Here is a 12,454-nt window from a genome sequence, read left to right on the forward strand (position 1 = left end):
CTGCTGATAGCTGCCCCAACTGTGGGTGCAACTTCTGCTTCTGTTTGAATTAAAGTAAGTGTTTCATATTGGTGTTACTGTGTTCTTCTCCAGGGACATTCCAGCTATATTACACACCTTGACTGGTCCCCGGACAACAAGTATATAATGTCAAACTCAGGAGACTATGAAATACTATACTGTAAGTATGAAATTAAATACACTGGAAACAGAAGTATGTATTGGCTGTCAGAATATTTAGAAGGCTGTGTTTGATCAGGACTGTGCAAAATGCTTACTGACAAAGGAACCAGTTTGAACTTGTGTAACCTGATATGTTGATGTTATTCAGAGCTGTGTGTTACCTAATGGCAATGCCAAATATAGCTTACTTCTTTACAAGGTCATAAATCAGTTTAGCAGTGTAGAATTTACAGAGCAAGTAGCACTATGTTTTGATGTTGGCCAAAAGTTCTGTAGATTGAAAAAATACACAGAGTTGTCTAACTAGTGTCAACAGTACCAGTTGCTTTGGGGGAATAAAATCAGTGGGTCTGTGCCACTGTTTTGTTTTGGGGTTTCTTTTTTTAAACTTTATCTTTGGTGTTGAAGACTAAGCAAAGCAATAATACTACTTCAATGAGTTACTGGTAAAAATGTTTCTGTGTTTGTCTTTTTTTAATATGTTAAGGAAGTTTGCAGTTCCCTAACAACTATGTGAAAATATTAATTTAATATATAGCGGTTGTGTCAAAAGTTCAACTTGCATAGTGCATATAATTCTAGTTGTAAATTGTTTTTTGTAATCTCATCTTCTGTGGCTTTAACTAGATCAGAGGATTGCAGTTCTGTTCCTGTAGAGGCAAGAAGAGCCAGCAGTTTAAATATCTGTCACCTTTACATGTTGTTTCTGCCTGTCACAACTTAGGTTTCAAATCTGGATAGTGCAATATCTTAATCTGCTAAAAGGAAGTGTTGGTGCTTATAATTGCCTGTATAGGGAGGCAAAGAGCTGTGACCTGTTAGTACTGGGCTGGTATGTTGAAAGGTGGAGGAATCTTTCCTAGTCAGAAATTGAAAAGCAGTATAAGCCTCTTCTGGCAGTAGTTGCTCGCAGTTTCAAAAGCAGAGCTTCCTGAATGATTGGTTGAATTTTAGCACATCAGTGGAGCTGGTAGGAAGCAGAAATTATTCTATTACTATTAAAGCATTTTGTAGAGTATGTAACAAGGGACTCAAGCTGCAGGGAAGCGTGTTTGAGCTACCCTGATCTGAAGAGGGAAATGAGAAGTAAATGTGACAAATACCAAGCAAAGTTTCCAGTACCTGGAGTTTGATGAAGGTACTGCTCTGTATTTGCCTCTACAATGTGACTCCAGATTAGTTTAAAGATATATTTATTTACTGTCTTAGCACCTTCAAAGAGCACATATGTAAATAAAATTTTATATGGCATAACTCATCATTCACTTTTTTTTTGCAGGGGACATTCCAAGTGGTTGTAAGCTAATCAGGAATCGTTCTGACTGTAAGGATATAGATTGGACAACATACACTTGTGTGCTAGGCTTCCAAGTGTTTGGTAAGCACCATTTGACTTGCTTTTAAGCTATTCATGCTGTGTTTTTGTGCTTTGCTTCTATTTGTCATTAGAAATACACTGTTAATGATGATTGAGGATGGTGCTGATATGACAGACCGAAGGGATTGACCACAATAATTGTTCTTGATACAGAGCATTGTCTATAGACAATGTACAATTGATTTCTATTTAGCCTTGAAATTTAGGATTTGATTTTTCTGCTATCATTTTAGGCTACCAGTTTTGGAGCCACTGAATCAAAAATGTGATATTTTAAAGTTATCATATGACACATGTTTGTTCTCCTTTGCTAACCTTGTTTTGGGATAGGAACAAGACTATGTGAGTGTAGGTTATAGCTCATGACTTAAAATTATGACAGCACTTTGATACTTGTGGTCAATGGTGAGGAATATACAATGCTTCTAAAGAGCAAAAATGCTTTAAAGATTAAACAGATTCTTTGCCTAGTAGTTTATTTTTTAAAAGTAAAAAAAAAAAACAATTACAAAGGTGACAGATCTGATTTTTATAGTGCAGTTGAGACTGTGGCCAAATAGTTCAAAGTGCTTTTGCTGAAGACAGCTCTGTTGGCATAAATGAGGAGCCCATCTGCGAAGGGTTGAAAAGTCTGGTTCAGCCAGTCAGCGTTGTAAAACCAAGTTGTGGGAGCAGGATACTGGATGTCTCGCTTCCACCACTGAGATCAGATACCTTCCTCTGTTATTCATGTTGTTGGAACCATCAAAAGCAGGAGATCAGTGAAGCCTTTTGAGATGAGGGTTAGGTCTATAAATCTTTTCTTCACAGTTACGAGGAGTTCAACTTTGAATATTGATTTATATGCAGGGTAGAAGAAAATCAGTTACGTCTGGTTGCTTTCTGTAGCTTCTGACATTGATCATGTATATTTCAGGGCTGGCATGTGCTTAATGAGCAAGTAGCCTTAAAGGATTGCAGTTGATGTGTGGGCCGACACTGACACTCTTGTGTGGCAAACTGGTTGGGTGCAGTATATTTGGTGCTTTGTAACCAGACTTGGTTTCCCTTCTGAGTAACAAAGATCTGAGGTGGAGCAGGGAAAACACAGGAGTCAGAGGAGGAACTGATTGATAAACTGCCTAAGTATTTTTGAGTTATTTGGAGGTTGAGGTAGGTAGCAGAAATAAACTGGAGTGTGCTGTTTCTGGAACTGAACACTGTTGCATATTGCTAGTATGATGAAAATATTGGTTCTCATTAGCATAAGAACTGTGAACCAGGTTGTGTACTTGTTTGTTTTTATTCAGTGGGAGTGGGTGGCTGTTTCCTCCTGATGCTCTGTGCATGCAAGCCTAGACTGACAAAGAATTAAGTCCACAGCAGTCCTTTCCTCACTGTCTTTGCTACTGCAACTGAAATAATAGTGCAACACAAATGCCTTCTTTAAAATGGAGTATCAGAAGATTCAGGAGACACTAAAGAAAGTGAAAAACAAAACTCTGATGCTAACATGAAGTCTTTCTCCAGGAGCAATGAAAACGTGTTGTAAGGGCTGAATATTCCTTCTGGAATAGCCTTGGAGTTGAAGTCATTTTATGTTTTATGCCAAGTGCTTAAATCTGCTGGAAACATGGAGGAAGAGGATGGTGGCTCTGTTGCTACTGAACTTTTACCACTGCATTTGGTGGCAGAGCAGGCAGAATAAAGAGAGCAGCTCTCTGAATCCCAGTGCTTTCCCAGAAGTGTCCTTTACTCCTGACCTAAGGAGATGAAGTGTGGGAGGATAGAGTTTGGTTTCACACCTAGACCATTGGCTTTGTTTCTTTAGCAGCTGTCGGATAGAAGCTGCTGGTGACCGGGGCCAGGCTGGAGATGAGTAGCTCCCATAACCACTGTTTTGAGGAGCCTTTTTACTTTTTAAAAAGTAGATAAGCCTGCTGATCCTGTCTGCATTCCCTTTTGGATTAATGCAAACATTAGCCACTCTGGATTAAGCTTAATTAGCCTCAACTGCTCTCAGAATCTTCAGTGTGCCAGAGGATCTGGGAGTGAAGTAGATAAAGCAGATAATGTGATGTTATTCTGGAGCAGAAAATAATATATTTAAACTTCCAAGCCAAGATTCATCATGCTTTAATTTTATATTGTTTGATAGTCTGACACCCTTTGCAGAATCTTAAAATTATGGCTGCATCTCAGACAAAGGCAAGTATTTTCCCATTTAATCAGACCGTGCAGCTAAGCCAACCGATGAGATATTTGCTGCCCAAAGGAGAAGTCTGGCTTTTACCCGAGGGTCAGCTGGCTCAGGGATCTAAACAAGCCCAGGGCTGCTCACTTTGATGTTCTGGAGAGAGGGTTAAGTTTATGGGATTTTGTCTTTTGGGGGATGTGTTTTACTAATTTAGCTCTGTGGATAGTGCATCTGTAGGCTCAGGCGTTGCACTGTTGCCAGCAGGAGAAAGAGGATGGAAATGCATGGTTGGGATGAGAATTAGCATCGCTCCTTTTTGGCCGTGCATATTGCTGTATTGGCTCAACAGCACCATCACTGTACCCTGAGCGCTTGCAGTCAATCTTGTTTACTGCACATTTCCCACTCTTTCATCTGAGCAGATTGTTTTAAGAGGCTTACTGCTGGCTAGCAGAATTTATTAAAATCGAAGTGCTGCTGTTGTACCTAATGATAAAGTCCTATTCTTTTTTTAATTATATGTTTACTGTTGTTATGTAATTGTCGTCATGTTAATGTCGTGGTTTTTCTATGTTTGCCTGATGCATTGAAAGCAAATCCTACTCTGTTACGATAAAAGGTTGTCTTACCTTTAGAGCTGCTAAAAGAATTCGTGTGCACAAAACATGTTTAGTAAGAGATGCAGTCTTGAATATTAGTCTTTTATCTTAGAGTAAAAAGAAGAGGAAATATCATAACTGTTTGGCACAGTCTACATAAGGTGGTAGCTGAAGCTTGAGGAAACGAATTTGAAGTTCATTTATTACTCCTGCCTGATGGCAGTATGTTATATATACCGAATGCAGGAGAAAGTAAAAATTTATTCATTTTGAGCTACTTGAAAATTCTTAGTTTATATTTTTTTGGATGGATTTTGTTGATGAGAGAGCACTAAAATGTTCCTGAATATTGTCATTAGTATTTCATATCTTTAGTAAATTACCTACAGTGTAGTTTATTGGCATTGTAACAAGCTTAATGAGCTGCTTTGTTATTCTTCAGAGAAAATAAAGTTCTTGCTCCACCCACTGAGAATGAGGGAAGGGAAAACAAACAAACAAATACTTTAAAGTTAAATGCTGTTTACCATTTTGCTTAAAAAACAAGAAGAGAGAGTGTGGGAATTCGAAGAAGATAAGGTGATTTTAAGTTGGCATTTGTGCTGTATGAAATAGTAGACAGCACAGGTTTTTTAAGGTGATTGTAAGGGAGGAAGAACATATTTTCATATCTGACAATGGAAATCCTTCTCAGTTAATTGGACACACGTTTTTTTTGGGGGGGGGGGGGGTGAAATTTGAGGGGAGAAGTTCCTCCTAACTCCTGAACGGATCAGAAAGCCAAATCTGAGCTGTAAAAATATGGTACCTTTGGCATAAATTAGTATCTTATAATGCCCTGCTTACCTTTTGTTCAGCTTTTCTTGCAGATGTGAACCATCAGTTTTGTTATGGGAATCTCTAGGGTCTTTATTTTTTGTTAAAACTAGAGCCTCCCTCCTCTCTAATTTGTTCAGTGCTTTTCATTCAGGCACTGTTGTTATTCTTCTGTCTAGACATATCTGTGTGATTCTTTTCACTTAAAAGCATATTGAATTGTACTTAAGCACTTGACAGCACTTACATCTATGAAACTTGTACAGGCTGGGTTTCTAAAGTGCAAAGTATCATCAAACAGTTGTCTCCTTTCAATCATGCAAATACTAAGATTTAAATTAAAGCCAAAAGAAATCTCTGCACACGATATGTGGGCGTGTTCCATGCTTCAGCATCTGTCTTGCTTTTTTGTGCATGAAAGAAAGTGCTAATTTAAGAGATGGCCAGCTTTAGGAGCAAACTTATTTTTAAGATAAACTCATCAAGCCGAGAGGTTATCCTGGACGAGGCTGAGGGTTTGGGAGAGCAGGGGGTGTGGGAGCAGCATTAGACTAGCAAAATATTAAAGGCATTCAATGCTATGCATAATCCATTTCTAGTTAAATGTTTCAATTATCTTCTGTTAAGCTTTCCTTTTCTTATAGCTGTATAAATTTTGGGGTTTTTTATGGATTGTTTTTTAGTTTGTTTCTAAAATTGCCATCACTAAATATCTGTTCTACTCTCTCCTAGGAGTTTGGCCTGAAGGATCAGATGGGACAGACATAAATGCCCTCGTGAGATCCCATAACCGAAAAGTGATAGCAGTTGCTGATGATTTTTGTAAGGTCCATCTCTTTCCATATCCCTGTTCCAAACCAAAGGTAAGTCTAGACTAGTCTAGTCTATGTGCTTGTTTGCATTGCCTGAAGTTCTCCTTGCCAGATACCTGCTTCCAACTCCGCTGTTTTGCGGCCTTGCAGCCAAATGGCTCATTCATGTCTGAGAACAGTTCTAGAGACAAAAGCATGGTTTTCCTTATGAAGTATATATGTGTGTATATATATATATATATATATATACACACATATATATGAAAATTATAAAATAATGAAGTAGCAATAGTTATCCTTAAGTTCTGGAGCAGGGGCTTGATGCTTTCTGTTGGCTGGCCTTGATGTTAAGTCCTTACTTTCTGCATAAAGATCTAAATCTATCCCAAGTTACAAACCTTAAGAAGAGAAGGTATATTGTGGGGAGAAAAATGTTATAAATATATTTCTTAACTCTTACATGAATAAAGAGCTCTCTTGAAGGGCTAAACAAAAATAGTAGTTGTTTTGGATTTTGGTCTCATATGCTCTTCTAGCTGAGCATGTGATTTATCCTTCTGCTTGTTTTCAATAGGCTCCAAGTCACAAATACAGCGCTCACAGTAGTCATGTGACAAATGTCAGCTTCACCCATAATGATGGTCACTTGATTTCAACTGGAGGGAAAGACATGAGTATTATTCAATGGAGACTTGTGGAGAAGGTAACTCTACCACAAAATGACATTGTTGTAGACATCAGTGCAACAAAAGTGCCCATCCCCACCAGTGAAAATGTTGTACAGTCTCCTGCCCCGCTACCACAGTCATTTAATGAAATGAACCAAAACGAAAGCGTAACTGGCAGCTCTCCGACTTCTTTGGAGAGCAACTTGGAGCAGTCTGCGGAGGCCAGCGAGGAGCAAAGTGAGGAGCAAAGCGAGGGGAGCAGCCTGGATCCCGCTGAGCCGGGCTACGAGGAACCCTCCAACGAGACGAGCGAGGAGCACAGCGAATCCACAGTCACTGAGGAGCAGCAAGATAACTCACCGGTGTCTTAACGCTCCCAGCTCAGGCAGTGGTTATTTTCCCTTGGTGTGCGTGCTTTCATTACAGGGTGAGGGTTCAAATAGGGAAAAGTAGCTGAGATTCATGACCACTCCAGCTTATGAGTTTCAGTGAGATTTTTAGTCTGAGCTTCAGTTCAATGTGTGGAACCATCCCAAGGGCCTGACTTGATGGTGTGTGTCAAGATCCGGTCACAGTAGTGGACATTACCATAGATCCATTTCAGTTCTGAAATTGCTGTCAGAAGTGGCATGAAATATATACTGGAAAAAAGGTTAACTCTGAGAATTAGCTGAAGTAGACCACCTTAATGATGTGAAAGTGCTTTCTGAAAGAATGAAGCTGATGGGAAGCGCTGAGCTGTTCCAGCTGGGGAGTACTGTGCTGCTTTTCCCAGGTGCGAAGACAAACAACAGCAAAAAAAAAAAGCTCTTTGTGGGGCTGTTTTCCTTTGTTTTTTCTTAGTGAGAAAAATAGAGGAAAAACAATGTAATGATGCCACATGTATGGCAATGCCTTCTTGATGTAACACATATGCAATTTTCTAACACTACTAATTCCTAGTGGAGTCTGGATGTGTTTGCAGTTGGTCTGCCCTGGGTGCTGCTAGTTCTAAGGCAAACCCTGTTGGGGAACAGTGTTGGCTGTTCCATTTTCACAGGCTGTTCAATAACAGATTAACCAAATACTGGCTGGTTTCACTTTTCATGACCTGAAAGTTGATTTAAACTGTAGGATGTAATCGTCTCTTCAAAGAATTGCTTGCCTAAAGAGTTTGAAACTTAAGGGAAGTCTTTACAGTGACTTTGATGTGAACAGCAGAGGAAGCATGGCAAGAACGCAGAAGTCAGATGGGCTCCATAGTTAGACTTCAAGCAGAACTTGCTCCATCCCTAGTAGGAGAAATATAAATACAGTTAAATTATTAAATTGGTGCTTAGGATTAGTATATTAAGTTGATAATTTTTTTCTTCTGAATTTTTAGAGGTAACTCTAAGAATCATTAAACTGCAGCAATCTCTCTTTCCCCTGCCCTGGCTCCTTTAGCAGTTGTGATATAAGCATATGGTAATTTAGATGATGATGTGATTTATTTTTTTTTTAATTATATTTTTTTTTCCCCTTAGACTTGCTGATCTATTATTTTTGTGACTTTTGTTTCCACCCCGCCCCTCCCTGGGTTGCTCTAAGCCATGCAGCTCTCATGTGGCTATACCTGGCCAGTTACGGGATATCTTGGCATTTGTTATGCATTTGGAAAGTACTTTTTTTTACAAAGTTTGTCAAATAGCTACATTTTTTTCTTAAGTGCATACGTTTCCTACTTTAAAAAGATATAGATTTACTGACAGGTATCCATTTCCTATGTACTTGTTTATATTTTGACTACATAGAATTTTCTTTTTTAACTTGCTGCATTGTGCTGGTATTTTAGTTCTTAGTTAGGATATAATGTTTAGAAACTTTGGATGAGTTCATAAGTCTTAATTGTGCAAGCGTTTACGTGATTGTGCCATTCCAAAGTGCATCAAAACTGTCATTCCCTTACTAGTATCTTCTCAGGAGAAATGCTACAGATCAGGTATTTAGTCATCATTTGGAAAGATAAACACAAATGGACTCCCAAAGGACATTTAGAACATTTATATATAAAATATATAAATATATATATACACACACATATATATATTAAAAAAATATCCTCTTGTTTACAACAGTTCCAGAAAACCTCAAAGTAGTTCCCTTCAGATGGAGGGAGATACGGATTCCAAGCAACCCATCTGTTTAAACTGTGCTCTGTACATAATGTTTTACTGGAGAGCTCTAGTCTGCTTGATTTGCAAATTTGCCAAATAGCAGCAATGGAAGATAAAGGTCAACTCATCAAAGTTCTTGGTTCCAAACGAGAAATATGCTGTAGGTTTAGAAAATAATCTTAGTAAAGGAGAAAGGATTTTAGAGCTAATGAGGCACAGAGCTCTCTCTGTCGTTTTTATGAACTCCACATAAGCAACACATTTCTTTTTGGAACATCTGCCACCTGGGGTTGCCATGTAAAGTGAGAGTTATAGTTGTGATATTCTTGTGTTTGTAGTTCAGAAGACTCTACTAATATGCAAAAAGCCTTACAGCTTTCAATTGCTGGCAACTACTGTTTAACAAATAATTAAATCTGTGATGGAAATGGGTGGGATTATGTAACTGTAGATGTTTTAGAAAAATAATTGTGAATGAATTATGATTAAGAGTGTTTCATGTGAAGATGTTTGAGCCATTTCTATCTATCATGCATTCCTGTCTCAAGGCAGAAAATTTTGAAGATTAAAAAAAAATAAAATAATCAAAATAATATCTTGCAGTGTCTTTCTCCATATCTATTGTGGTTCTTTCTGTGTATAAAGTGCCTGCTGTGAGCACATTTTCAATGTCTGGGTGTGTGAGTTCATTCAGAATCATGAATAGCACTGACACTCCTAAATATTGATCTTGTTTCCTTTTCAAAAGTTTTCTGACATTTCCCTTTTCCATTTTTTATTAATAGCCTATTAGCACTATCCTACTGCACTTAATTGATGGGCAGCAGGGGATTACAAGTAGGTATTTGTCCGAATGCGTATTGCGGTCAACTTTCCAGGGTTCTGCCAGAAGCTTTTTTTCTGGAAGTCATACAGAAAGTACAAGGTCATTTTGGATGTAGCATGTTAAATGTCATGATGCTTCCACATTCCTGATAATCTCTGTCCAGTTGCAGATGCAGAAGGTCACAATATGCTTCAGTTTCTTAATATATTCCATGTGAAAGATTCTTAGGCTGTTATAAGACATCTCTGTTGCTTGCAGCTGGTTTCTGCCCTTCAGAAAAGGAGAGGGTGGGGTGGAGAATAAAGAAACTTCCGAGATAGACAAATACCTCATGTTTATCCTCGCTCTAAGAAAAACAAAAAAATGTCACTGCCACTCCCTGAGTTTGACTGGAAAGTAGTTGAAGATGTCCCTGCTTATTGATGGGGAGTTGGACTAGATGACCTTTGAAGGTCCCTTCCAACCCAAACTGTTGTATGATTCTATGACTTGTTTCCACCAAATTGGCAAGAGGATGCTGCTGTTCTAACTTGAGCAATAAGCAGATGCCCTAAGGTCAGGCTGTGTTCTTTCCAGCACACCCGTAACACCATGTACCGTTTTGCCTCGGGGCAGCTGTGGTGAGCTTTCCTAGGCTCTGCTCCTTTTCTTACCAAACCTGGCACAAGACTTTTGCTGCCTCTTCTCCTGGGATGCTCTGTAAGGCAGAACTCTTCCTGAAGAGCAGGTAAGCTGATGTTTTGTGAGCTTCCCTCAGCGTGGAGGCAGGATAGGGTTCCAAGTGCCCCTCTTATTTTGGGCAGAAGCATCTGCTGCCAGCTTGGTTGGGTAGCTGCAGCCATGGTCTTTGTCTTGTGGAGCTTAAGTTCAGGGTGGAAGCTCCAGCGAAGGCATAAAACTGTAACAACATACAATTTTACCTGATCAAAACTTCAAATTCAAAATGCGCATTAAAATATTTGTTTAGGTTGCATGGTAAAATTTGAGTGTTATGAAATGCTAAGTTTATGGATTCTTGCAATATGTGTCCATATTGGGCAGGTGTCACACCAAGCGATGGTAATTGGGTTTTGCATATATAAAGGGCACTTTTCAGACTATGACCATATGCTTCAGTTTGGTTTTTATTCCCCATAGAAGTTCCAGGGTAGGTCAGAAGGTGGCTGGGGGCATGTATGGGTAATGATGAACCAAGCATTTGTTAGGTTTGATCTTACTGTAATTCTTGTTATAAAGAACAATAACTAGTTTTTGCACAGGACGCATGTCAAGTTCCAGCGTCATTTATTTTAATAATTCCTGGAATGCATGGATTCTGGTTTTGTCTCTGAAAATAAGGCAAAAGTTAAATTTCAATTGTTATATTGATTAGTCTATGTGAAAGAAAATGTTGTATTTTCTGCTTTGTGCTTCACCCCATTAGATGTGTTACACCCCCTTTTATGTCCTTCAGTGCAGTATTTGGGTTGATTAAGGACAAAAATAAGCAGAATGTCATTGTGAAATGTCGTTTGTTTTTTCAGCCAAGCTTATAATTCTCCTCTCTGCTGCCTCACGTTAATAAAATGTTGGTTCCTGGCAATGAAAGGATTAATATTACATGAGGTAGATTTTACTTGCGCGATATTTGTGCTGTTTGTTTGCTTTCCTTCAGAGCAAGTCCGAGCCCATTGCTTAATCTTTATTTATGACAGATGTTTTATGTACTAATACTTTAATCAACTGAGAATGAAAAACTGCTTACAGTAGGATTATACAATTTAGAAGACTGAGCAGTGTACACATTTTAATGCACTTAATATATTGTGGTAATGTCTTTGTGTGCATACATGTATACAAGCATCAAACAGCTATGACTGCTCAAGGCGATTTTTTTTATTTGAAAGAAAAGTGGATGGCTTCACACCACAGTGAACTAAGAAGGTTTAGGAGCACAGGGAGAAAAAACATCTCCAACAGGATGCCAAGGTGGGAGGACTGGGAAAGGAGGCACAGTGGTGGGGTGAGGGTTTCTCAGGTCGAGTCCCTGGTACATTCTTGTGCTGGTCCTGCTGCTCCCCTCCATTGGGATTGGCTAAGCTGAAGATCCTGACACATCCTCTGAAGTCGCCCATGTGCTACTTCACAAATGCAGGACATTTTCAGATAAATGAAAAGCCCCTTCAGAGGTCTGCTAACCTCGTTACCTTAAATTGAGCACAGACCTCAGATTCTTCTCTATAAAGACAAAAAAACTTGAAATTGGGAAGCTCAGCTGCCTCCTGGTACAGGTGAGCATGTTACAGGGGAGCTGGGGAGAAACGAGAGATGTAACCCCTGTTGAAGAGAGACTCCGGTGTATGGAGCCTACTCATACTGTACTTAAGGCACTGTGTTAAAATGACTAAATTGATTTTTAAGGGAAGAAGAGGATGCTATAGATGGATAATAAAAAACAAACCAAAACACTTTTTGCCCATCCCACACCTCAAATTGCCATCTGTTTTGTCTGTATGCTAAAACCTACAAAAGCTTTCATTTCATCTGTGGTGGTTACAGGTCAGTTTTGATGAAAAGTATGTTCACGGAGGTTTTGGCTGGATTTTATTGTTAACAAACAGTTCCAGAAAGCAGTTTTCTTCCAGAAAGTTGTACTAACAAACCAAAATCTGGAAAGAGTCTACATCTCCAAGGGATATGTGTGTCCCTGTGATTTAAGTGGTAGGTTTTACAGCCCGCCTTCATCTCCTGAAGGGGACCCCAGGCACTTCTCAGCTCTCTCCAGGCAGGAGAATACCCAGTGAGACCCAAGCCCTGTTAGCAGCCTCTGCTGGGTACCTCTGCTTAGGTCACATTATTGTGATCTCTGGTAACCACCATGC

General features: G+C 39.2%; 1 protein-coding gene across 9 annotated transcripts in view; it reads left to right on the forward strand.

Annotated features, from left to right (window-relative positions):
* Nucleotides 1-9,360, forward strand: part of EML4 (EMAP like 4) — a 160,851-nt gene extending 151,491 nt beyond the window's left edge. For all 9 annotated transcript variants that reach the window (XM_065833364.2, XM_071806046.1, XM_065833362.2 and 6 more), the window contains 4 exons: nt 94-181; nt 1,463-1,561; nt 5,885-6,015; nt 6,539-9,360. In XM_065833364.2, coding sequence (XP_065689436.1) covers nt 94-181; nt 1,463-1,561; nt 5,885-6,015; nt 6,539-7,003 — 783 coding nt within the window. In that variant the 3' untranslated portion in view covers nt 7,004-9,360. The remainder of the gene's footprint in view (nt 1-93; nt 182-1,462; nt 1,562-5,884; nt 6,016-6,538) is intronic.
* The last annotated feature ends 3,094 nt before the right edge of the window (nt 9,361-12,454 follow it).

The sequence above is a fragment of the Patagioenas fasciata genome, chromosome 3 (assembly GCF_037038585.1).
Source record: "Patagioenas fasciata isolate bPatFas1 chromosome 3, bPatFas1.hap1, whole genome shotgun sequence".
Taxonomy (NCBI): Eukaryota; Metazoa; Chordata; class Aves; order Columbiformes; family Columbidae; genus Patagioenas; species Patagioenas fasciata.